This window comes from Theropithecus gelada, chromosome 7b, assembly GCF_003255815.1.
Source record: "Theropithecus gelada isolate Dixy chromosome 7b, Tgel_1.0, whole genome shotgun sequence".
Lineage (NCBI taxonomy): Eukaryota > Metazoa > Chordata > Mammalia > Primates > Cercopithecidae > Theropithecus > Theropithecus gelada.
The window spans coordinates 68,527,587-68,553,583 of NC_037675.1; the positions used below are offsets into that span (position 1 = coordinate 68,527,587).

General features: G+C 40.0%; 1 protein-coding gene across 7 annotated transcripts in view; it reads left to right on the top strand.

Moving 5' to 3' along the window:
* Positions 1 to 25,710, top strand: part of GPHN (gephyrin) — a 719,765-nt gene extending 694,055 nt beyond the window's left edge. For all 7 annotated transcript variants that reach the window (XM_025392025.1, XM_025392028.1, XM_025392024.1 and 4 more), the window contains 5 exons: positions 1,801 to 1,874; positions 7,862 to 7,926; positions 12,264 to 12,367; positions 23,494 to 23,590; positions 24,701 to 25,710. In XM_025392025.1, the coding sequence (XP_025247810.1) occupies positions 1,801 to 1,874; positions 7,862 to 7,926; positions 12,264 to 12,367; positions 23,494 to 23,590; positions 24,701 to 24,834 (474 nt within the window). In that variant the 3' untranslated portion in view covers positions 24,835 to 25,710. The remainder of the gene's footprint in view (positions 1 to 1,800; positions 1,875 to 7,861; positions 7,927 to 12,263; positions 12,368 to 23,493; positions 23,591 to 24,700) is intronic.
* The last annotated feature ends 287 nt before the right edge of the window (positions 25,711 to 25,997 follow it).

Genomic DNA, 25,997 nt, shown 5'->3' on the forward strand with positions numbered 1-25,997 from the left:
ACTTGGGAGGCTGAGGGACAAGAATTGCCTGAACCTGGGAGGCGAAGGTCGCAGTGAGCCGAGATCATGCCACTGCACTCCAGCCTAGGTGACAGAGTGAGACCCTGTCTCAAGAAGAAGAGAGAACGAGAGAGAGAGAGAGTGGCGGGGGCGGGGCAGGGGCGCGGGGCAGGGGAGAAGGAAGGAAGGAAGGAGTCTTGCTAGAATGTAGACGCAGAGAAAGATTGATACAGAGGAATGTGGCCGGGTGAGATGGATGAGAACAATGACTAGGGGACTAGAAAATATAGGAATCTTTGATATTTAAAAGATGATATATGGCTGGGTGCAGTGGTTCATGCCTGTAATCCCAGCACTTTGGGAGGCCGAGACAGGTGGATCACCTGAGGTCAGGAGTTTGACACAAGCCTGGCCAACCTGGTGAAACCCTGTCTCTACTAAAAATACAAAAATTAGTTGGGCGTGGTGGTGCGTGCCTGTAATTCATTCTCCCCACAGGAGGAGGGTGGCACTATTGGCAAGGAGTGAGATGATGTTGGTTGAGGCTGTGGAGATAGAAGGGAACACATGTTTACAAATAAAAGTACCTCATAGCTTGTGAAATATTTAAAATGTAGGCAGGTTACTGGACTCACTTTTAGATTAGTAAACCAAAAAATTTAGTAATAGACCTAGCTAGGTTTGTATTATTTAAGAGAAATGTTAAGGACTGCAATTTTTTTCTTTCTGTCTACAACACCAGCTGCAGAGCGGTGTTATATATCATTTCCAAAGATCAGATTTGGGAATCTGTGGGTTGGTCATAGCCACAGGTTAGTTTTGTTTTTAATACTAGAATATAAAGTTGGAGTAGTTAAACTCCCTTGACTTTCTGTTTTTTGTTTTTTGTTTTTTTTTTTGAGACGGAGTCTCGCTCTGTCGCCCAGGCTGGAGTGCAGTGGCCGGATCTCAGCTCACTGCAAGCTCCGCCTCCCGGGTTCACGCCATTCTCCTGCCTCAGCCTCCCGAGTAGCTGGGACTACAGGCGCCCGCCACCTCGCCCGGCTAGTTTTTTGTATTTTTTTAGTAGAGACGGGGTTTCACCGTGTTAGCCAGGATGGTCTCGATCTCCCGACCTCGTGATCCGCCCGTCTCGGCCTCCCAAAGTGCTGGGATTACAGGCTTGAGCCACCGCGCCCGGCCTGACTTTCTGTTTTAGAGTTCCCTTCCTGTTTTTCATTTTAGTTGAGTTATTTAGATTTAACAAATCTAAATAATCTGTGGGCATATGTTCAAGTCTGTGGACATATGTTCAAGTCTCTCTTCAAGGAATGTATATGGCTTTAAGATCATTAAGCAGAATGGTGTAGGATACATACATGTAGGTTGCTTGCCCAGGCACAACTTAAGACATATTTGTTAACATCCTTCCTCAGACATAAAATTCTATCTTAGAAGAGAAACAACCCACCAGCTAGTGATGTTATACATTAATGTAGTTGTTTTGTTTTTATCTAACTTTTCCTACTAGAATGTACTTTCTATGAGGACAGGGACGTTGTCTCTTTTGTTCAAGGCTGTATGCCCCTGCACATAGATTGGTACTCATCATATACCAAGTGTTAAGCGACTATTTATTGAATGAATAAATGGATAAATGAGGAATGAAGGAATATTGTGTTACGCAAATCAACTTCATTAAAATAAGAAAGATGTTTCTTTTCATTTCAATCTTATAAATTAATTTAATGTTCATTTAAAGTGTTGAAAGTCTAATATTAAAATGTTTGAAAGTAAAGTGATTATTTTTAATGTTTGCAGGACTATCTCAAGCAGGTGCTGGACATTGATCTTCATGCTCAGATCCATTTTGGCAGGGTTTTTATGAAACCAGGGTATGAAAATAATCTTGTTATCTCATATATGGGGTTGGTTTGGCTTGCTTTAACTAACAAACTTTTAAATGCCTTCTTTTTACGTTTCCTATTATGAATTAACTATTCCAAAAAAAAAGAAATATAGTATTAGGATCCTTTGCACAAGTGCAGGTCCTAATGAAATAGGAATTCATCTTCCTTATGAGTCACTGAGTTTGGCATGAACAAAACACAGCAACTTTCCAAACTTTTTCTCCTTTTTATTCTCATCCCTAGTTCCTTCTTCCTCTTTTTCTCTTTTTGCCCAAACTGCTTCTTTCTCTCTTTTTAAAAATAATTAATATGAGAACTCTCAAATATACCCAAAAGTAGGGAACGAACCCCCACCCCATGTACCCATCACCCAGCTTCAGTAACTAGCAACATTTTTCTGTAATTGTTTTATCAATACCCCCACCCCACCCTGCGTTTTAGTGGGGAGAGAGGACTGGATTGTTTAAAAGCAAATTCTAGACATGTCATTTTGATATACATTTGAAATAATAATACTAACAACAGTATTCTCTTACCTAACCACAATGGTATTATCTCATCTAACAAAATAAATAATACTTTAATATCATCTAATACCCTGATCATATTCAAATTTCTCCCACATATCAAGAAAAATAATGCCTTTTTATAATTGTTTTGTTTGATAAGGATTGCGTTAAGGTCCACTCAGTGTATTTGTTTAAGTCTCTATTAAATGAGAACATTTTCTGCCCCCACCCATTTTGTTTTTGTTGTGCCATTGACTTGCTAGAGAAAATGGATCATGTGTACTGATGAATGGATTTGGCTGATTACTTCCTTAGGTTATGTTCCTCTGTCTCTGATGTATGCTATAGATTGAAAGATACAAAGGCTTGATTAAATTCAGGTTTAATTTGTTTTTTTCCTTTGCAAGAATGTTTTGTTAAGTTGACTGTCACACTGCTTCCTTCTGGTCCCCAGGAGGAAAGAAAAATAACTAAGAAAAATGACCATGAATTTGCACATCTCTTAAAAATTAATAACACCTAAAGAAGGGCTGATGGAGGTCCTGAAGTCAGTTATAAATCCTCAAAGGTTGCCAAACGTTGGTGTTAGTGAAAGATATGGCCATATCTTTAAGAAATAGTTTAGACCTTTGCTACTCTATGAACCTATGATTTCCTGTTCAAAGACCTCAACTGTATGGCTGAGAGTTCCAGCACACCTCCATGCTGTTAGGGACAACAGTAATGATGCTTTACTGTTAATAAACCCTAGGAGAGAAGCCGAGAGGCTTCTCAGTTGTTATAAGTGGGCTATGGGTACCATCAACAAATTTCAAAAGCCTTTAAAGTATCAAGCTAGCCCTCCTGATAAGTGCCTCATGTCAGTTCTAGGATAGAGATCAGGCTTTACCTCCACAATTTGGCCATTTTTAGTATAGAATTAAGATTATCCCTAAAGCTTTGTCCACAATTTGATAGAATTCTTGGCTTTATATTTCTGTAGTTGCCTGTTGAGCGTGCCCCAATATGGCTGCTGCTGATAGGGCCTTTTTATTATTGAAACTGTTGAATTGGGGCTGGGCATGGTGGCTCACACCTGTAATCCCCAGCACATTGGGATGCTGAGGCGTGTGGATTGCTTTGAACTCAGGAGTTCCAGACCAGCCTTGGCAACATTGAGAAACCCAGTCTGTATAAAAAATACAAAAATTAGTCAGGCGTTAGTTGCTTGTACCTATAGTCCCATCTACACGGGAGGATGAGGCTGGAGAATCACTTGAGCTGGGAAGCAGAGGTTGCAGTGAGTCAAGATCATGCCACTGCAGTCCAGCCTGGGTAACAGAGTGAGACCTTGTCTCAAAAAAAAAAAAGAAAGAAACTATTGGATTTGGATCATTTTGTCTTACACAAATATTATTATGCTATTGGGTATACCTCCTTTTTTTTTTTTTTTCCTGAGCCCATGGGCAGTACTAATCTGATTAGAATACAGAGAATATCCCAAAAGCATATCAATGTGCTTCTCAAAACCTCAAAATTGAATTGGGCCGAGTGCAGTGGCTCACGCCTATAATCCCAGCATTTTGGGAGGCCGTGGGGGTGGCTCGCTTGAGCCCAGAAGTTGGAGACCAACCTGGGCAACATGGCAAAACCCTGTCTCTACAAAAAACACAAAAATTAGTCGGGTGTGGTGGCACATGCCTGTAGTCCCAACTACTTGGGAGGCTAAGGTGAGAGGATCACTTGAGCCCAGGAGGCAGAGGTGGCAATGAGCCTTGATAGTGCCACTGCACTCTGACCTGGGCAGCAGAGTAAGACCCTGCCTCAAAAAAAAAAAAAGATTTAATTAATTGATTGTTCCATTTGCAGAGGGAAAGAAGCAAACACTACTTGCCCTCACCTCTCTTGTCCCAGAGAAGAGTTATTTGTATAATATCTATTATTTAAAATATTCTCAGTGCCTGTGATAACTTTTGTACTCTTTTTTTAATCTGTTATTTACCACTCACTTCAACTTTAGCAGTTCATCAATTCCTAATGTTTAATTTCCTCCCTTAAAATCATACACTCTGTGACCTCAACCATTGCGTAAATGCTCTTATAGTCTGATCTCAAGAGGAGAACTGAGTAATAGGTTTTGAGTTCCCAGGAAATGGCTTCCAGAGCTTAAAAAAAAATCACAGTTTAGCAATAGGACATTTATGATAGCAATGCATAATAACAAAATATTTTTGTAATGGAATCCTTTTTTAATGAGTACCTTTATAGAAATTACATTACCTACTTGCAAGATGCAAAAGATTGCTTAAATTGGCCCTATAATTTAAATGGGCTTTAAATACAGTGGAAGAAAGAAGGTGTTAATACATTCTCTCCTCATTCTTATTATCTGTAGGTTTGCTAAAATAAAGTAGTTTCGAAGTTTAAATGGGCTTCTTTTAGTTCACCAGAATTTTATGCTTTTCTAAAGGTAATAAGAACTTAAAGGTAATTGCTACTTAATATTAGAACAGAAGAAATGTAAAACACACAAATACAATTTGGCTTTGCTATTTCCACATAACAGTGCTTTCAGAATGCAATTAAGCTCTTTCATTTTAGAGGCAAAGATACTCAGAAAAGCATTCGGAGTATTAGCAACCAGATCTACCAATCACTGTTTTTATTGGGTCATCTACAATGAGCATAGCTGTTATTAAGAACAAATCTTTGAAATTATTTGCATCACACCATAATCATTGCCAAATAACCTATCCATAAATCAGTATCAAAATCTAATCTCAGTTTTCTAAAACACAGCAAAGAATCAGAAAGTATGCAAAAGAAAAGCCTCAGAGTGGGCCGGGCGCAGTGGCTCATGCCTGTAATGCCAGTGCTTTGGGAGGCGGAGGCGGGCGGATCACGAGGTCAGGAGATCAAGACCATCTTGGCTAATACAGTGAAACCCCGTCTCTACTAAAAGTACAAAAAATTAGCCGGGCGTGGTGGCTGGCACCTGTAGTCCCAGCTACTCAGGAGGCTGGGCCAGGAGAATGGTGTGAACCTGGGAGGTGGAGCTTGCAGTGAGCCAGATCACGCCACTGCACTCCAGCCTGGGCAACAGAGCGAGACTCCGTCTTAAAAAAAAAAAAAAAAAAAAAGGCCTCCCAAAATAGATGTCCAGAGATCTAACTGGACTAACACTACATAACCATCCTGTGAGATCTTTATCCACATATAAGCTAAAGTTAGAACAACCTTGGTTCAAATTTGTGTTCCCCCACTTAGTAGCTGAGTGACTTGGACCACATTGCCTAATCTCTCTGAATCTCAGTTTCCATATAAAATGGGATAATAATTTTACCTCATAAGCTTGTTGTAAGACTTAAATGAAATAATGAATGCGATGCATAGATGTTACTTAAAAAACAGATATTTTAGCCAGGCCCAGTGGCCCAAACCTGTGGATCACTTGAGCTCAGGAGTTCCAGACCAGCCTGGGTACATAGCGAGACCTCATCTGTATTAAAAATTTAAAAATTAGCTGGACATGGTGGTGCATGCCTGTAGTCCTACCTACTTGGAAGACTGAGGCTGGAGGATTGCTTCAGCCCAGGAGATGGAGACTGCAGTGAGCCATGATTGAGCCACTGCACTCCAGCATGGGTGACAGATCAAGACCTTGTCTCAAAAAATAAATAAATAAAAATAGATACTTTTATTATTACTGTTATTATTTTCATTCTAACAATATAACTATTGCTATCATTCTCTGGTTCTCAAACCTAAAACCAGCTTTAATGGTCAAGATGATAGCAGTTTTGCATTACAAGGTGCCACAGGGAAAAAAAAAAATTGGGAAGAAATAAAAAAACCAAAACAAGAAACAAGAACTATAGAAACATAGCAATGTGGGGTTATGGCTGGGGTGAAAACAACGCATAGTTCTCTTGTGACCTAACATCACTGTATTACAGCAGAGTAGAACATATTAATAATGATGGCTATAAATCATCAAAAAAAAGTCAGTGTCGCTGTATTATTGCCAAAGGTAATGAGTGAGGGATCTATTTTTAAAAGATCAACCTCCAAAAATAGTAAAAATAAAACAATTTAAGTGCTGAAAAGGTTAATATTTCATCAGAATTCTGCATTGCTTAATGTTCATTAATATAATGAGATTTTTTAGCCAAAATTCTATATAAAAGGTAATGAATAGGAAAAAAACACTATTCTCATATGCCACTCACTCCTTCCACCCAACCTCCCATGATAAGAGTTCATGTCAAAATCTTGAGGAAGTATAATTTGAGAATATTTTTAAATTACTACTAATTTTGGCCGGGCGCAGTGGCTCACACCTGTAATCCCAGCACTTTGGGAGGCCGAGGTGGGTGGATCACCTGAGGTCAGGGGTTCAAGACCAGCCTGACCAGCATGGAGAAATCCCGTCTCCACTAAAAATACAAAATTAGCTGAGCGAGGTGGTGGCACATGCCTATAATCCCAGCTGCTCAGGAGGCTGAGGCAGGAGAATCACTTGAACCCGGGAGGCCAGAGGTTGCAGTGAGCCGAGATCGCACCATTTCACTCTAGTGAAACTCCATCTCCAAAAAAAAATTACTATTTTGTTCTAGTCATGATATTTTGATATTTCAAAAATAATGTCTTGATAATAGGGAAGTGTTTATGTCTATGCTAAAGATAGTTTTAAAAGGCTAATACAGAAGAAGCACGATTGAAAGAAAAAGGTTAAAAAAAATACTCATTTTGAACAATAGGCAACTATCTGATAGACATATTATCAGGTAGTCTTCCGGTCTTCTGCTTTTTTTTTTTTTTTTTTTTTTTTTTTGAGATGGAGTCTTGCTCTGTCGCCCAGGCTGGCATGCAGTGGCCATCTCAGCTCACTGCAACCTCTGCCTCCCAGGTTCAAGCGATTCTCCTGCCTCAGCCTCCCGAGTAGCTGGGATTACAGGTACACACCACTACGCCTGGCTAATTTTTGTATTTTTAGTGGAGATAGGGTTTCACCATGTTGGCCAAGCTCATCTCAAACTCCTGACCTCAAGTGATCCACCCGCCTCAGCCTCCCAAAGTGTTGGGATTACAGGTGTGAGCCACCATGCCCGGCCAGTCTTCTGCTTTTAAGAATGATTATTGTAAATTGCCAGCAAAAGCAGTATAAACATTATTACCTAGAGGGGTGGGAAAACTTGGAAACTCCAAGATTTGGAGTCCATTTCTATGGCACTGGCAAGAAAAAAAAAAAAAAAAAGTAAGTAATTTTTTGTAAACCAGAAAGTGTGGTTACTTGAAAACAGGAAATACTAAACACAAACTTATTTAAGTGTGTATAGAATACTTCAGAGCATAAAGATGTAAAGGCAAGTCAACAGAAAACTGTTTTCTATATGATAAGTGTATGGATTACAAAAACACTGGAGTACTTAATGTATTCATCATATTGCTTAGCAATCACTAACAAGTGACTTTTTCTTCTAGCTTGCCAACAACATTTGCAACTTTGGATATTGATGGTGTAAGAAAAATAATCTTTGCACTACCTGGTAAGAATAAAAAATTGTTTCCTTTGCTTTTTCTGGAAAAATAGCCAAAATTTTTTGGACTTCTCTTGTGACCAGTACCCTATTAGACCACCTAGTTTGAAATCTGAAAGACCTGGGCTCAAGTCTCAGCTTTTCTAAACGACCAATCACTTAACCTCTCTAGGAAGTTTCTTCACCTGCAAAATAAGACTAATATCTACTTCATAGGGTTGGTGTAAAATCAGATTAGATAATATATATCAAAGCACATTCCAAATCCTGAGATGATAATCAAGTGTTAGCTGTCACTGGATCTTTCTGGGGCACCTGCTTTTTCCTTGTAGGAAACTGGTCGAAGTTAGCAGCCTAATACCTCTCATAACCAGAAGTATTGTGCTCTAGAGGCCAAAGTGCCTTGAGTCACCCATGCCAATACCAAATCAGAAAATACAAAGCTGCCTCTGGTCCTTGCCAGATTTGGGCTGGTTGAGGGGAGGGGGAAGAGGAAAGGTCAGGCTACTACTGTTACTAGTGCTTCTCAGCCAAATCCCACTCATCATCTGTCTACAACTTCCCCATTCCCACGCTTGCCCCAATGTGAGCAGAAACTTACATGTTCAGATTATAGAAAGAGCAAAGTGGGTTCAGTTCACATGGATTTTCAAATTCAAATTTTTAGTGATTTGGGGTTATATATTTAAAGTCATGATGAATCTTGATAAATTTTAAAAGAGTCTAAAAGTTTTATGCATCTATTTTTTTTTTAACTTTAAAATTATCCTCTGATCATTCTGTTCAGTTCTCTATTTTTTGGCACAGATTCCTTTAGAAAATAACTTATTTATTTGAGATTTACAAATCTCATGGCTTTGGGATATTTATTTGTTTTTTATGTCAAGTAAATCTCAAAATGGAAATGTAAAGAAATGGAAGCAGGCAGAAAAATGTTAAACTTTAAAAACATTTTAAGCCCCTATCTATAAGCATTAAAGAGATTAGAGTTCTATCATATAGAAAATTTTCAGAGAGAGGACATTTAAGTAAAATAGTCTTCAGAATGTATCTGTAACATGAAACTCCTTAGGACCTTTCGTAATTCCTTGGATGCTCTGATAGCCATTGTATAAAGAAATGTGCTCCTTTTCCTAGCTTCATTTGGCCTGGAAGGGCCTCTTTTGTCTGCAGAAGATATGACTTAACCTACAGACCATCAGTGATATTATAACAAAGAATGTTACTGTGGGAGCCTATTTCACCATTATGCCAAAGATGTTATAAAATTAAAACCTATTTTCAAATTCCTGCTTTTAATTTGAAACCTTTTCTGCTCAGCCTGAGTGAACCAACAGAGGGCAGTGGAAACTCACATGTTCAGATTGTAAAATGTGCAAAGTGGTTCCGTTTACAAGGATTTTCTTGCTTCTCTTGATGTTGTTGTTGTTGTTGTTGTTGTTGTTTGTTTGTTTTTGCGAGTTTTTTTGAGACAAGATCTGGCTCTGTCGCCTAGGCTAGAGTGCAGCAGCGCGATCTCATCTCACTACAACCTCTGCCTCCTAGGCTCAAGCCATTCTCCCACCTCAGCCTCCCAGGTAGCTGGAACTATAGGCGCTTGCTATTACCCCTGGCTAATTTTTGTATTTTTTGTAGAGACGGAATTTCGCTATGTTGCCCAGGCTGGTCTCAACTTCTGAGCTCAAGCCATCCACCCGCCTCAGCCTCCCAAAGTTTTGGGATTACAGGCATGAGCCACCATGCGCAGCTTTACAAGGATTTTCCATTTCAAAACTGTATCTCTGCTTTCCTGCAGGCCATGCATTTAAAGCCATCCCTAATCTTGACAAGTTTTAAATCAAAGTTGTGTATATTTACTTGCTTTATTTGACATTTTTAACATTGCTAGAGTGATGCTCACTGTTGTAAAAATCAGAAAATACAGATAAGCATTAAAAAGTGTTAACCATAATCCCCCAACACACACATATAGATAAACCACTATTACAAGTTTTTGATATCAGTCCTTCCAATCCTTTTTCATACATAGCAAGACCCCGCCTCTAAAATAATTGGAGCGCTTCATTTTTTATACAGTAATGTTATAAAGTAGTAGTATTGTAAGGATTTTATAATCCTTGATGAACAATGGCTTTTTTATTTGTTTGGGTTTTTGTTTTGCTTTTCCAGAAAAAATATTCTATCTGCTTGTATTTTGAAGCAAGGGAAAGTAATTGATTCTTTTATTTAAGAGTCTGCTGTTCTGTGGACAACTCATTTTTCCATTGAAATTATTAGTATCACTTGTCACTTTTTGCACCTTAAAAAATCTATTCTTAAGCACTTTTGTAGGTAGAAGAGAATTGGAGGTATGATTATAGCTAATAATAGGCTAAACTGACCATTGCCTTTTGACTTGATGATGTAATAAGCAGTGTTTAGCCAGGCCAAGGGAACCTAAAAATCTAGTAGCCCATTCCCCACTCCAGGTGATACATTCATACTTACATAGAACTGTATAAAAGTATTAAAACAATTGGAATTTTAGAACCAGAAGAGATGTTGAGAATCATGTAATCCAAACCTTTCATTTCATAGATGAGTAAAGTCAGACTCAAAAAACTTTGGAACTTGCCAAGATCTCACAGCTTGGTTAGATAATAATGCCACACAAGAAATCAAATCTGTTATTTACAGCCCAGGTGGTTGCTTCTTCACAGCCCACCCTTCCTCCTTTGAAGTGTATGACACACCTAGATTTCTTCTTGGAGAGATATAGTTGAATTCCTTAAATTCTTCTCATAACTTTAAAAGAATTTGGTATTTGTATTAGTCTGCTCAGGCTGCCATGACAGAATACCACAGACTGGGTAGCTTTTTTTTTTTTTTTTTTTTTTTTTTTTGAGACAGAGTCTCACTCTGTCACCCAGGCTGGAGTGCAGTGGCACAATCTCAGCTCACTGCAAGCTCCACCTCCCAGGTTCACACCATTCTCCTGCCTCAGCCTCCCGAGTAGCTGGGACTACAGGTGCCCGCCACCACGCCCGACTAATTTTTTTATTTTTAGTGGAAACGGGGTTTCATAGTGTTAGCCAGGATGGTCTCGGTCTCCTACCTTGTGATCCAACCACCGTGGCCTCCCAAAGTGCTGGGATTACAGGCATGAGCCACTGCGCCTGGCCCAGACTGGGTAGCTTAAACAACAGAAATATATTTTATTACAGTTCTGGAGGCTGGAAGTCCAAAATCAAGGTGCCAGCAAGGTTGGCTTCTGGTGAGGCTTCTCTTCCTGGCTTGTAGACAGCAACCTTTTCACTGTGTCTTCACATGATCTTTCCTGTATGTATATAGACTCCTGGTGTCTCTTCCTCTTTTTATAAGGACATCAGTCCTATTGGATTACAGCCACACCTTTATGACCTTATTTACCTTAATTACCTCCTTAAAGGCCCTATCCCCAAATACAGTCAATCATATTGGAGGTATAGCTTCCTTTTTTTTTTTTTTTTTGAGACGGAGTCTCGCTCTGTTGCCCAGGCTGGAGTGCAGTGGCCAGATCTCAGCTCACTGCAAGCTCCGCCTCCTGGGTTTACGCCATTCTCCTGCCTCAGCCTCCCGAGTAGCTGGGACTACAGGCGTCCGCCACCTCGCCTGGCTAGTTTTTTGTATTTTTTTTAGTAGAGACGGGGTTTCACCGTGTTAGCCAGGATGGTCTTGATCTCCTGACCTCGTGATCCGCCCGTCTCGGCCTCCCAAAGTGCTGGGATTACAGGCTTGAGCCACTGCGCCCGGCCGAGTTATAGCTTTATCATATGAATTCAATCCATAACAGTATTCATCTTCAGGTCCTTAAGACACATCTTAAATCATTTGTTTGGTGTTTTTTTTTTTTTTTTAATTTAAAGGAATATCTAGGTAGAGAAGGTTATAAATAAGTTTCCTTATGTTTATATTTTCTCAGTTTGGGTACCAAGCTTGTAATACTATAGTAATTTTTAAATGCTTAAAAAATAGCAAATAGATATATAAAACTTGTAAACGGCTTTAAAACAAGATTAGTAATGAGTAATCTTGATAATAACATTAGTAATGGCTTTCAACTGGCTCAGGAAAGCAAAAACAAATGGTGTTAAACAGCTTCTAGGCAGCAGAATTCTCCATTTTACTGAAAGACGCAAATGTTTATACCCCCTGTGGCATTTAGTTGACTATACCTCTGTTCTAGTTGGATTCAAGGTGATTCAGAAGAGGAAAAATTGTGCCTAGTCACTTCCGTCACATTCTGATACCCGAAGATGTAGACAGACATAACTATTTGGCAAATTGTTACACAGTGTATTATAAATAACTGCTTGGTTGACTTTCAGGGAATCCTGTATCGGCTGTCGTCACCTGCAATCTCTTTGTTGTGCCTGCACTGAGGAAAATGCAGGGCATCTTGGATCCTCGGCCAACCATCATCAAAGCAAGGGTAATGCTTTCTAATAACCAGAAACCAAAATGGAAGCCTGGTAACAGTGATATAATTTCCTAACTGTCCAAAATAAACATCTAGAGTTTTCTATTTGTTTTGATGGAAAATGTGATTATATTCTCCCCTGTGTACTAGAAAATGTAGGGGAAAGGATCCCTTTTATTCTCTTCCTTCATGACTTCTAAAGTGAATCATTTTCTCCAGATAGAAGTCCATATACGAGTCCAGAGAGCACGGCTTAAAAACTTGAGTGACGCTTAAGGACAACACAGTTAATAGGATATATCTGGCTCTACCCTAACACTAGACCTGTCTGGAACAAGGGAGAATTTTCTTTTCCCCACACAAACTCACAGGGATAGCAATTAACCTGCTCACTTTTTCGGTGATTTCAACGATAAATTTTAAACAAGAAGAAGACAAAGGACTGGAAAGAGATCCTGATAAGTCAGCAGGGAAAGGATAACCATATTGTTTGGAAGAGAACTGCTAAGGCTGAGAAATATGCCATGGTAAAAGTCACTTGGAAATTAGGTCTCCTTCTCCACCAACACTAACTTCAATGTGATTTACTACTACTCAACTAATTATGTTATACACTTTCTGTGTGACTAATGAATAATGTTCTTAGCAATATAAACTACAGTACCAAACCATTACTTTCCAAGAGTTCCAAAGTGAATTCAAATATGGCAAAATGCCATGATTAGTTGACAGGAAGAACAAAAAACATAACAGATAAAATATTAGGCCAGTCTCAATGGCTCGCGCCGGTAATCCCAGCACTTTGGGAGGCCAAAGCAGGTGGATCACCTGAAGTCAGGAGTTTGAGACCAGCCTGGCCAACATGGTGAAACCCCGTCTCTACTAAAAGTAGAAAAAATTAGCTGGGCGTGGTAGTGGGTGCCTGTAATCCCAGCTATTCAGGAGGCTGAGGCAGGAGAATCGCTTGAACCCGGGAGGCGGAGGTTGCAGTGAGCCAAGATCGTGCCATTGCACTCCAGCCTGGGAAACGAGCAAAACTTCATCTCAAAATAAAAATAAAAACATAAAATGTTAAAAAAATATATTACTCTGAGAATACGTAGGATAAAAACATTAAAAAAATCTAAGGCATCCCAGCACTTTGGGAGGCCGAGACGGGCGGATCACGAGGTCAGGAGATCGAGACCATCCTGGCTAACACAGTGAAACCCCGTCTCTACTAAAAATACAAAAACTTAGCCGGGCGAGGTGGCGGGCGCCTGTAGTCCCAGCTACTCGGGAGGCTGAGGCAGGAGAATGGCGTGAACCCGGGAGGTGGAGCTTGCAGTGAGCTGAGATCCGGCCACTGCACTCCAGCCTGGGTGACAGAGCGAGACTCCGTCTCAAAAAAAAAAAAAAAAAAAATCTAAGGCCAGGCGCGGTGGCTCAAGCCTGTAATCCCAGCACTTTGGGAGGCCGAGACGGGCGGATCACGAGGTCAGGAGATCGAGACCATCCTGGCTAACACGGTGAAACCCCGTCTCTACTAAAAATGCAAAAAACATTAGCCGGGCGTGGTGGCGGCGCCTGTAGTCCCAGCTACTCGGGAGGCTGAGGCAGGAGAATGGCGGGAACCCGGTAGGCGGAGCTTGCAGTGAGCTGAGATCCGGCCACTGCACTCCAGCCTGGGCGACAGAGCGAGACTCCGTCTCAAAAAAAAAAAAAAAAAGAAAAAAAAGAAAATCTAGGCTTTCAATAGTCTGAACATTGACTGTTTAAATGCTAAGAACTTTGTGGACTGGGATATGAAACAATCTCCTTAAAATTTCATGAAAAATTTAACTAGATTTTTTTTAATAATCACAGTGGTAATCAAATTTGAAATTAAGTGGAAAAAGAAATAAAAATCATCCATGAACAAAAAGTATTCTGATCAAGTCAGAAGTCAGAGTCATAAAGCTTAGATTTAGACAGTCAAACCAGTAATACTGAATTTACTATCTTCATATTTACCTAATTAAGGAAATAATTCACATTATTATAAGAGAGAGAGAAAGAAGGCTTCCCTTTGACTTTGCAGATCTCTTATGAATCCTTTCATTTATTTCTTATTGTAACATCCACCATCTCTTCTTTAAAACAGACATTGTGGCAATCGTCTGTTCTGACAACAAAGATGAGATGGTACTCTATAATCAGACTGATGCTTGATATGTTGTTCCGGATGGTGCCCATTTCCTGTCAGCAAAGGATATTGAGAAGTGGTCAAAAAATCAGTCAACTGCCTTTCTCTCACGGCAGTGTCATTGGGACTGCCAGTATGGGTCATCAGTATGCTTGGCTATTTGTTTCTTTTGTTTCTTAGCTTTCCAAATCACCCCCACATCAGTACTGACACAACAGACACTTTAAAACATAAACATGTACTTCCTTGAAACATGGTAAGTCTTATCTCTCTTTTCTGACCATAAAAGATGCAGCTTACCCACACCACTGATTACTGTTCTTCAGAATAGATGCCAGAGCCATTGCCTTTACCATTGCTTGCTGCTTTCAGGAAGTGGGAGTCAGTGTTAAAGGCTGCTGTTGGTAAATCATACTGTTGGACTCTGATGTGGCCATTCTATGTGTCAGTGCAGAAAATGTCATCCTTGCTAGGCACAGTGGCACTCGCCTGTAATCTCTGATACTCAGGAGGCTCAGGCAGGAGGATTGCATGAGGCCAAGTGTTTGAGACCAGCCTGGGCAACATAGCAACACCCTGCCTCTAAAAAAAGTAACAAAAATAAAATGTAAAAAAATTAATGAAAATAAAATGTCATCCTTTTATATCAAAGCATTCAGAAGAGCATCAGTTTAGAACAAACGTTTCCCTTATTTCCTTGGTCACTTAGGTTGGAGGTGAAAATCTTCTCATTTTCAATACACAATAAGAAACACTTCCAAAGCATCTGGTAAAAAACAAAAAAAGGAAGGAACACAATCCTAGCAATTCATCAAATAGGATTATTGACCCCGTGTTTCCATGCAAGGACATTCTATCATGTGTTTCCTTAATATCCCATTAAAGCACTCTATACCGCCCTTGTCATCAACTTTCTTTGCTAGAAACATACCTGGAGTAACTCCTATTGATATTAACAACTTAGGCAGTGATTAAGAGACAGGAAAGGGGGAAAGCATGTTCTAGAAGATAGCCAACTATAAGTCCCTCATGCCCATCCCCCTCACAAACACAGCCAGAACAATGAATAAATAACTGCATTTTAATGGAAAAAAAACTGAAGAAGAGCAGCCGAGTGTATCAGTGGAGTAAGAGAAACCCTGGTGAGCACAGAAACTCAGGATGGTCACATAGAGAACAGAAGGAAACACCAGGCCTCCACCATCACACCCCCCAGCTGGATCAGCTGGGAACCAGGAAGAACTCCCTTGGCAAGGAGTTAAGCAGAGGATCCCAGCAACCCCCATCAACACTTTGGACACCTACAGACCTGACGGGGATACCCTGCGGTCCTCACAAGCATGAAGCCCAGCTGAAAGAACTTCCTGGAGTCCACAGAGCTATGCTCCCCCCAGGAAAGGAGCCAACACTGTGCGCCGACCTATGTGGCCTGTGCAGCTGCTGCACTTACACCATGTTGGAATTGGAACTGTGGCTAGAGTTTTCTTGCTCTGGGAGCAAGTAGTCACAGCACCCCTTCATCCCCAGTGCTACCCCAACACTGCGGCCTGACATCCACAGACTGAGATGCAAGCAGCTGTACAACTTTCCAGTGGAGCCAAATAGAGGTGGAGCTACTCCACCTAGCGCCCCTCACATCCCCCTCAGCCAGAGCTAAAGCCATATACTGCCTCCTAGGAAAACAGTATCTTGGCTGCTCAGAGCAATCATGCCTCCCTAAGTTCAGTCGTCTACTAGCCTAAGTTGAAGCAGCACCCAGCATCCCAGGAAATGGTGCTTTTGCTGCCCAAAGTAATCATGCAGTCTAGTACCTAAGCTAAAGCAGCATCGTCTATCCCAGAGAAAAGGTGCCAGAGCCACCCAGTACAGTCATGTCCCCAAGGCCTGAGCTGAAGCAGCACATCACCCCCTAGGAAACTGGTGCCCTGGCTGAACTGAGCAACTGGGCATCCGGAACTATGCCGAGGTAGTACCCACAACCCAGGGAAACGGAGGAGTGGCTGAGCTGAGACACCTCATCCTACAGGTCAAACAACTTCCTACTCTCCTTTCCTGAAGCTAGACTAGCCCCCTAGTGTCTGAGCAGCTGAGAAACACCTCTTCCTAGGATGTACAGTCATTGCTATGCTGTTTACTGCCCCCACCCCAGGGCCCAAATGACAGCTGTGCCCCACCAGTCTGGATTACTTATTGCTGCTGCACCTGGCTGCACAAAGTCTGGGATTCTACCAAGCCCCACCAGCACAGGGTCTAGGGTCACTACTACACACTGCCTTATCCCCTGGGACCTAGGTTGCCAATAAGCCCTATTGGCTCAGGTTCCTAGATAGCAACGATAGCCTGCTCCCTAGGCCAAAACGTCCAGAGGCAACCCTTCTTCTCTGGAGTCAGGCCAGAGCTGTGCCCTGCCCTACAGGGACAGAATCATAGCTACAACTCAGCCACCTGAACCCAAGCTGCTAAGGGGTACCCAAAGTCACAGACCCTGGCTCTGTGGACAACCTACACCCAAACCTACCAGAGACCCTCAGACCCAGGTGCCACAATAGGTTCACAAGACCCTGAACCTAGGACCCTGGCCCCACATCCACTCTAAGCACCTGTACCAGGAACCCAGTGCTCCAGTAGGCGTTCTTGTAGGCCATGTCAGATTTGACACAAAGAGGGATCTCCCTAGGCTATATCTTCCCATTGTGGAGAAAATAAGAATAAGGAAGACACTAAAAGCCCTTAACACTGAATATTAGCAACCTATGCCGCCACCACCACCACTTCCACAAACTTCCATGGACTAGGTAACTGAGGCACCCACAGTTACTGCTTGCCCTGAATGCACCTGAAGATGCTGCATGGAAACTATACCACTATACCTATTGAAAAAGTCACCACACCCTTCCCAACTGGCACACTAAAACCCAACTGCAAATGAAAGTCTTTTTCTATGGAAACAAGAAAGACTGGAAGAAAGAATAGTTCCACCAGGTGCACAGATTAATGCAGGCTCACAAAAAACACAAAAAAGCAACCAGATATGATAACACCAAAGGAACATAATGGGTCTCTAGTAACAGAACCAAATGAAAAGAAAATCAATGACCTGCTAGAAAATAAATGCAAAATAATTATCTGAAGGAAATTCAATAGATATAAGAAAAAATATAGAGAGACAAGTCAACAGAATCAGGAAAACAATTTATGATATAAATGAGAAATTCGACAGAGATAGGAATCATTAAAAAAAATTCCTACAGCTGAAGAATTCAATACATGAAATAAAAAATACAATAGAGAACTTCAACAACAGACTTTGTCAAGCCAAAGACTTTCTGAACTTGAAGACAGGTCATTTGAAATTACCCACTCTAAAGGGGAAGAAAAGAAATAACAATGAAAAAGATTGAAGAAAGCCTGTAAGATTTTGGGCCATCATTAAGTCAACAAATTTTTTTTTATTATACTTTAGGTTCTGGGGTACATGTGCACAATATGCGGGTTTGTTACATATGTATACATGTGCCATGTTGGTTTCCTGCACCCATCAACTCGTCATTTACATTATGTATTTCTCCTAATGCTATTTCTCCCCCACAACCCCACCGCCCCACCCCCCAACAGGCCCTAGTGTGTGATGTTCCCCTCCCTGTGTCCATATGTTCTCATTGTTCAACTCCCACTTATGAGTGAGAACATGTGGTGTTTGGTTTTCTGTCCTTGTGCTAGTTTGCTGAGAATGATGGTTTCCAGCTTCATCCATGTCCTTGCAAAGGACATGAACTCATACCATTTTTATGGCTGCATAGTATTCCATGATGTATATATGCCACATTTTCTTTATCCAGTCTATCATTGATGGATATTTGGGTTGGTTCCAAGTCTTTGCTATTGTGAATGGTGCCACAATAAACATACATGTGCATGTGTCTTTATAGTAGAATAATTTATAATCCTTTGGGTATATACCCAGTAATGGGATTGCTGGGTCAAATGGTATTTCTAGTTCTAGATCCTTGAAGAATTGCCACACTGTCTTCCACAATGGTTGAACTAATTCACACTCCCACCAACAGTGTAAAAGCATTCCTATTTCTCCACATTCTCTCCAGCATCTGTTGTTTTCTGACTTTTTAATGATCGCCATTCTAACTGCCATGAGATGGTATCTCATTGTGGTTTTGATTTACATTTCTCTAATGACCAGTGATGATGAGCATTTCTTCATGTGTCTGTTGGCCGTAATAAATGTCTTCTTTTGAGAAGTATCTGTTCATATCCTTTGCCCACTTTTTGATGGGGTTGTTTTTTTTCTGTTAATTTGTTTAACGTCTTTGTAGATTCTGGATATTAACCCTTTGTCAGATGGATAGATTACAAAAATTTTCTCCCATTCTGTAGGTTGCCTGTTCACACTGTGATAGTTTCTTTTGCTGTGCAGAAGCTCTTTAGTTTAATTAGATCCCATTTGTCGATTTTGGCTTTTGTTGCCATTGCCTTTTGTGTTTTAGTCATGAAGTCTTTGTCCATGCTTATGTCCTGAATAGTATTGCCTAGGTTTTCTTCTAGGGTTTTTATGGTTTTAGGTCTGACATGTAAGTAATTAATCACTCTTGAGTTAACTTTCGTATAAGGTGTAAGGAAGGGATCCAGTTTCAGCTTTCTACATATGGCTAGCCAGTTTTCCCAGCACCATTTAATAAATAGGGAATCCTTTCTCCATTGCTTGTTTTTGTCAAGTTTGTCAAAGATCAGATGGTTGTAGATGTGTGGTGTTATTTCTGAGGCCTCCGTTCTGTTCCATTGGTCTATATATCTGTTTTGGTACCAGTACCATGCTGTTTTGGTTACCGTAGCCTTGTAATATAGTTTGAAGTCAGGTAGTGTGATGCCTCCAGCTTTGTTCTTTTGGCTTAGGATTGTCTTGGCAATGCGGGCTCTTTTTTGGTTCCATATGAACTTTAAAGCAGTTTTTTCCAATTCTGTGAAGAAAATCAGTGGTAGCTTTATGGGGATAGCATTGAGTCTATAAATTACTTTGGGTGGTGTGGCCATTTTCATGATATTGATTCTTCCTATCCATGAGCATGGAATGTTCTTCCATTTGTTTGTGTCCTCTTTTATTTCGTTGAGCAGTGGTTTGTAGTTCTCCTTGAAGAGGTCCTTCACGTCCCTTGTAAGTTGGATTCCTAGGTATTTTATTCTATTTGTATCAATTGTGAATGGGAGTTCATTCATGATATGGCTCTCTGGTTGTGTGGTATTGGTGTATGGGAATGCTTGTGATTTTTGCACATTGATTTTGTATCCTGAGACTTTGCTGAAGTTGCTTATCAGCTTAAGGAGATTTTGGGCTGAGACGATGGGGTTTTCTAAACATACCATCATGTCATTTGCAAACAGAGACAATTTGACTTCCTCTCTTCCTATTTGAATACCTTTATTGCTTTCTCTTGCCTGATTGCCCTGACCAGAACTTCCAATACTATGTTGAATAGGAGAGGTGAGAGAGGGCATCCTTGTCTTGCACCAGTTTTCAAAGGGAATGCTTCCAGTTTTTGCCCATTCAGTATGATTTTGGCTGTGGGTTTGTAATAAATAGCTCTTATTATTTTGAGATACGTTCCATCAATACCTAGTTTATTGAGAGTTTTTAGCATGAAGGGCTGTTGAGTTTTGTCAAAGGCCTTTTCTGCATCTGTTGAGATAATCATGTGGTTTTTGTCATTGGTTCTGTTTATGTGATGGATTATGTTCATTGATTTGCATATGTTGAACCAGCCTTGCATCCTAACTTGATCGTGGATGAAGTTAACTTGATCGTGATGGATAAGCTTTTCGATGTGCTGCTATTTCGGTTTGCCAGTATTTTACTGAGGATTTTCACATCGATGTTCATCGGGCATATTGGCCTAAAATTCTCTTTTTTGTGTGTGTCTCTGCCAGGCTTTGGTATCAGGATGATGCTCTCCTCATGAAATGAGTTAGAGAGGATTCCCTCTTTTTCTATTGCTTGGAATAGTTTCGGAAGGAATGGTACCAGCTCCTCTTTGTACTTCTGGTAGAATTTGGCTGTGAATCCATCTGGTCCTGGACCTCTTTTGGTTGGTAGGCTATTTATTATTGCCTCAATTTCAGAGCCTGTTACTTGTCTATTCAGAGATTCTGCTTCTTCCTGGTTTAGTCTTGGGAGGGTGTATGTGTACAGGAATTTATCCATTTCTTCTAGATTTTATAGTTTATTTGCATAGAGGTATTTATAGTATTCTCTGATGGTGGTTGCATTTCTGTGGGATCAGTGGTGATATCCCCTTTATCATTTTTTTTTAATGTCTATTTGATTCTTCTCTCTTTTCCTCTTTATTAGTCTTGCTAACGGTCTATCTATTTTGTTGATCTTTTCAAAAAACCAGCTCCTGGATTCATTGATTTTTTTGAAGGGTTTTTTTGTGTCTCTGTCTCCTTCCGTTCTGTTCTGATCTTAGTTATTTCTTGTCTTCTGCTAGCTTTTGAATTTGTTTCCTCTTGCTTCTCTAGTTCTTTTAACTGTGATGTCAGGGTGTCTATTTTACATCTTTCCTGCTTTCTCTTGTGGGCATTTAGTGCTAGAAATTTCCCTCTACACACTGCTTTAAACGTGTTCCAGAGATTCGGGTATGTTGTGTCTTTGTTCTCACTGGTTTCAAAGAACATCTTTATTTCTGCCTTCATTTCATTATTTACCCAGTAGTCATTCAGGAGCAGGTTGTTCCGTTTCCATATAGTTGTGTGGTTTTGAGTGAGTTTCTTAATCCTGAGTTCTAATTTGATTGCACTGTGATCTGAGAGACAGTTTGTTGTGATTTCTGTTCTTTTACATTTGCTGAGGAGTGTTTTACTTCCAATTATGTGGTCAATTTTAGAATCAGTGCGATGTGGTACTGAGAAGAATGTATATTCTGTTGATTTGGGGTGGAGAGTTCTGTAGATATCTATTAGGTCCATTTGATCCAAAGCTGAATTCAAGTCCTGGATATCCTTGTTAATATTCTGTCTTGTTGATCTGTCTAATATTGACAGTGGGGTGTTAAAGTCTCCCATTATTATTGTGTGGGAGTCTAGATCTCTTTGTAAGTCTCTAAGGACTTGCTTGATGAATCTGGGTGCTCCTGTATTGGGTGCATATATATTTAGGATGGTTAGCTCTTCTTGTTGAATTGATCCCTATACCATTAAGTAATGGCTGTCTTTGTCTCTTTTCATCTTTGTTGATTTAAAGTCAGTTTTATCAGAGACTAGGACAGGATTGCAACCCCTGCTGTTTTTGATTTCCATTTGCTTGGTAGATCTTCCTCCGTCCCTTTATTTTGAGCCTATTTGTGTCTTTGCACGTGAGGTGGGTCTCCTGAATACAGCATATACTGATGGGTCTTGACTCTTTATCCAATTTGCCAGTTATGTCTTTTAATTGGGGCATTTAGCCCATTTATGTTTAAGGTTAATATTGTTATGTGTGAATTTGATCCTGTCATTATGATGCTAGCTAGTTATTTTGCCCATTAGTTGATGCAGTTTCTTCATAGCATCGATGGTCTTTACAATTTGGCGTATTTTTGCAGTGACAGGCACCAGTTATTCCTTTCCATGTTCAGTGCTTCCTTTAGGAGCTCTTGTAAGGCAGGCCTGGTGGTGGCAAGTCTCCCAGCATTTGCTTGTCTGTAAATGATTTTATTTCTACTTCACTTATGAAGCTTAGTTTGGCTGGATATGAAATTCTGGGTTGAAAATTCTTTTCTTTAAGAATGTTGAGTATTGGCCCCCACCCTCTTCTGGCTTGTAGGGTTTCTGCTGAGAGATCTGCTATTCATCAAGCAAGTCCTATTATTTTGATGGGCTTTCCTTTGTGGGTAACCCGACCTTTCTCTCTGGCTGCTCTTAACATTTTTTCCTTTATTTCAACCTTGGTGAATCTGACGGTTATGTGCCTTGGGGTTGCTCTTCTCGAGGAATATCCTTGTGGTGTTCTCTGTACTTCCTGAATTTAAATCAACAAATATTTTTATCATCAGAGTCCAGAAGAAGAAGAGAAGGGAAAGAAGATAGGAAACTTATTTAATGAAGTAATAGCTGAAAAACATCCCAAATCTGTTGAGAGATATAGACATCCAGATCCAGGAAGTTCAAAGGTCTCCAAATATATTCAACCCAAAAGATCCTTCCCAATTTGTCAAAAGTTGAAGACAAAGAATTACATACATACAAGGAAGTCCATATTAGACTAACAGTAGATGTATCTGCAGAAACCTAACAGGCCAGAAGGGAAGGGAATGATATATTTAAAGTGCTGTTTAAAAAAAAACTGCCAGCAAGAAATACTACATGCAGCAAAGCTATCCTTCAGGAACAAGGGAGAAATAAAGCCTTTCCCAGACAAACCAAAGCTGAACACCATCTTCTTAGCCTTCTTTTCTCTTTTCGCCAGAGCAACCCAACCCCTGGACTTCCTGTATTAAGAATATAAGGTGGCCAGGCATGGTGGCTCATGCCTATGAATCCAGTACTCTGGGAGGCCCAGATGGGAGGATTGCTTGAGCTCAGGAGTTCAAGACCAGCCTGAGCAACATAGCAACACGCCATCTCTACAAAAAAAAATAAAAATTAGTCAGGTGTGGTGGCACATGCATGTGGTCCCAGCTACTCAGGAGGCCAAGGCAGGAGGATCACTTGAGCCCAGGAGGTCAATGCTGCAGTGAACCATGATCGTGCCACTGCACTCCAGCCTAGGTAACAGAGTGAGACCTTGTGTCAAAAGAAAAAATACATTTTAATTGAATGTTATTTAAAAAGAAAAAGAACATAAGGTGGTAGTGATAGCAACAACAGAATACCAAGGATAGTCTCCATGTCCATGTCCAGTATATTCTTTGCACAACCCCTACCATCTTGTAGTTTTGTCAGATGATCAGGTGACCAAGTTTGTTTTCTTTTCTTCTTTATTCTGTAGTTATCATGTGATGTAAAACTCGATCCTCGTCCAGAATACCATCGGTGTATACTAACTTGGCATCACCAAGAACCACTACCTTGGGCACAGAGTACAGGTTAGTCATTCACATCTACAGATATTCCTAGGCACCTATCCTGTTAAAACACAAATTTATATATAATCTTCCTTGGTTATAACTGATTTTGTAATTATTATACATTTTCCTTTTTGAAAAGTTAGATGAGTCAAATTATTCCTAAACAGTATAGCAAAAGTTAAAAAATAACTATTAGAAGTTTACTTATTTTATTGAGCCATATTTTCTAGATAAACATTTAGAATGTCCACATATCATTGACTAATATTCTGTAATAAATCTGGAATTACAGAAGATTTGATATGTTTGTTCAACCAATAAGTTCTGAGTATAACTTTGTAGGAAAAGGAGGAGATTCTAGCTATACCATCTTGAAATGTGAGATGAAAGCCCAATTTATAATGTGGTTCTCTGTTGCCTCTACCATACCCTACTTATTGGTAAATTTGAAGGGCAGAGAAATCAATATTGATAATTCAGAGTTCTATAGTGACCTCCACTAGACTTTAAACTGTTATTCCCAACTTCCCTAGTCATATTTTGCCTAACTTTTGATGTGACTCCAGAAAAATTGTACGACTAAGTGAAAACATCAGCTAACAGTGACCAAGTTCATGAGCTTTGCCATCAGAGAGAGCTGCATTCAAATTGGCCACCAACCTAGTTAGCAGGATCCTAGGCAAGTTACTTAAGAATTTTTTGAGTCTTGTGAGAATCAAATAAGGTGTTTAAGTAAAGTGCCTAGTACTTTGGCACTTAGTAAAGAAATGGTAGCTGCTACCATTATTGTCATTATTATTTTAATAGGTTTTTATAAAGCCTCCCTTTTCAGACACGCATAACATTTCAGCCTGAATTGAGAAAATCTGTGGCATTTTGCATAATGCTATAAAATCCTGGTTTTACTCTTTCAAACAAGAATTTCTAATGTTTATTTTTAAAGTTTGAATGAGCTGGTGGTAGGATATAGTATCATGCCCACCTGAAAAAGATACTGGAAAGTTTGATCATCCCTTCTCCTCTTGAAGACCTGCATTTCTGTCTGTTTACATTTTGAAAAGGTCTACAAGGGCCCAAATGTGTATGCCATGATGCTTGTGCTGCTGTAATAAGAGTATTTCTTTCTAGGTAATCAAATGAGCAGCCGTCTGATGAGCATGCGCAGTGCCAATGGATTGTTGATGCTACCTCCAAAGACAGAACAGTATGTGGAGCTCCACAAAGGCGAGGTGGTGGATGTCATGGTCATTGGACGGCTATGATGGTCACCAGCAGGAGAAAGCTTTGATGCATGTCCACATATCATTGACTGTATCCTGTAATATGCAACGGCACAGCTAGTTTTCCCGATTTGGATAAAAGTTGATCTGTATAGTCAACATCTTGAACTATATTTCAAATGAATTTAAATATCTTTTAAAGAAAAAAACACCTAAAAATAAATCTTAACAAACAATTCTATTCTGATTATATCAAGGCAAATTTTTCCTTTCTTGCAAATTGCTTTGTGTGTTCAATGCTAGGTCTGATAGCGATAGCTTTTAGTAGACAGCGGTAGGTGCCTGCAGAACTTGTGTTTTTCTCATCTTTAAAATACAACTACTTATGCTCTTAAATCAAGGCTGTCTGCTTATTTATACTAGCGTAGGCAATACTTGGATTTCCCTTCTTAGTATGCTTCATAACTGCTTTACAGAGAGCTTTTGCTTGTTCTTTCTCATGTATCTCGTGTTTATGTGCACAGTGCCAAAAGAAGACTGACTGGGTAGAGGGAGGCTCTGCCTTGCCTCAAGAACCATCCCCTGCAGAGCATCCAGGGAGGTTTCTCGCCCCAATAGCCTCATGGCACAGTACTCTTGGGCAGTAACTGGACACCTTTTATTTGAACAAACAAACTGAAGAAAAAATGCTTCCTTAAGTGCTGACAGCCTTTTTAACCAATACATTTAAAATTGTACAGAACAAAAAAATAAAATCAAAGACTGATCTTGTACAGATACTAGTGTTACCAGCATTCATGTGGAAATCAAGAGCAAAGACAAAATAATGTTAAACAACTCTGTATCATAACATTTTCTGTAATGATACTGAAACTTAATGAATAAAAAAAATTCCTTGATCATTATTTAAAAATGTAATGTGTTGGCCTCGTTATTAAAAAAGAGAAGAATGTCATGCCATTCTGATAGGGTTCTGCCTAATAAAAGGAATAGTTCAGATGGCCTACCAAGAAGATTTAAAATATGGTATATTGTAACTCTGTATCCTACTACAATGTTTGGGAAAAAATGTGATCATAGCATTATGATCTGTAGCATGTGAAAATACAGATGAGAAGGTAGGAGAACCTGTAGTTGGTCTGGTCTTTCCAGTCATAGCTGGAGAATAGCAAGCAAATTTAGAGGAAGGGTATTAATGACTTGGG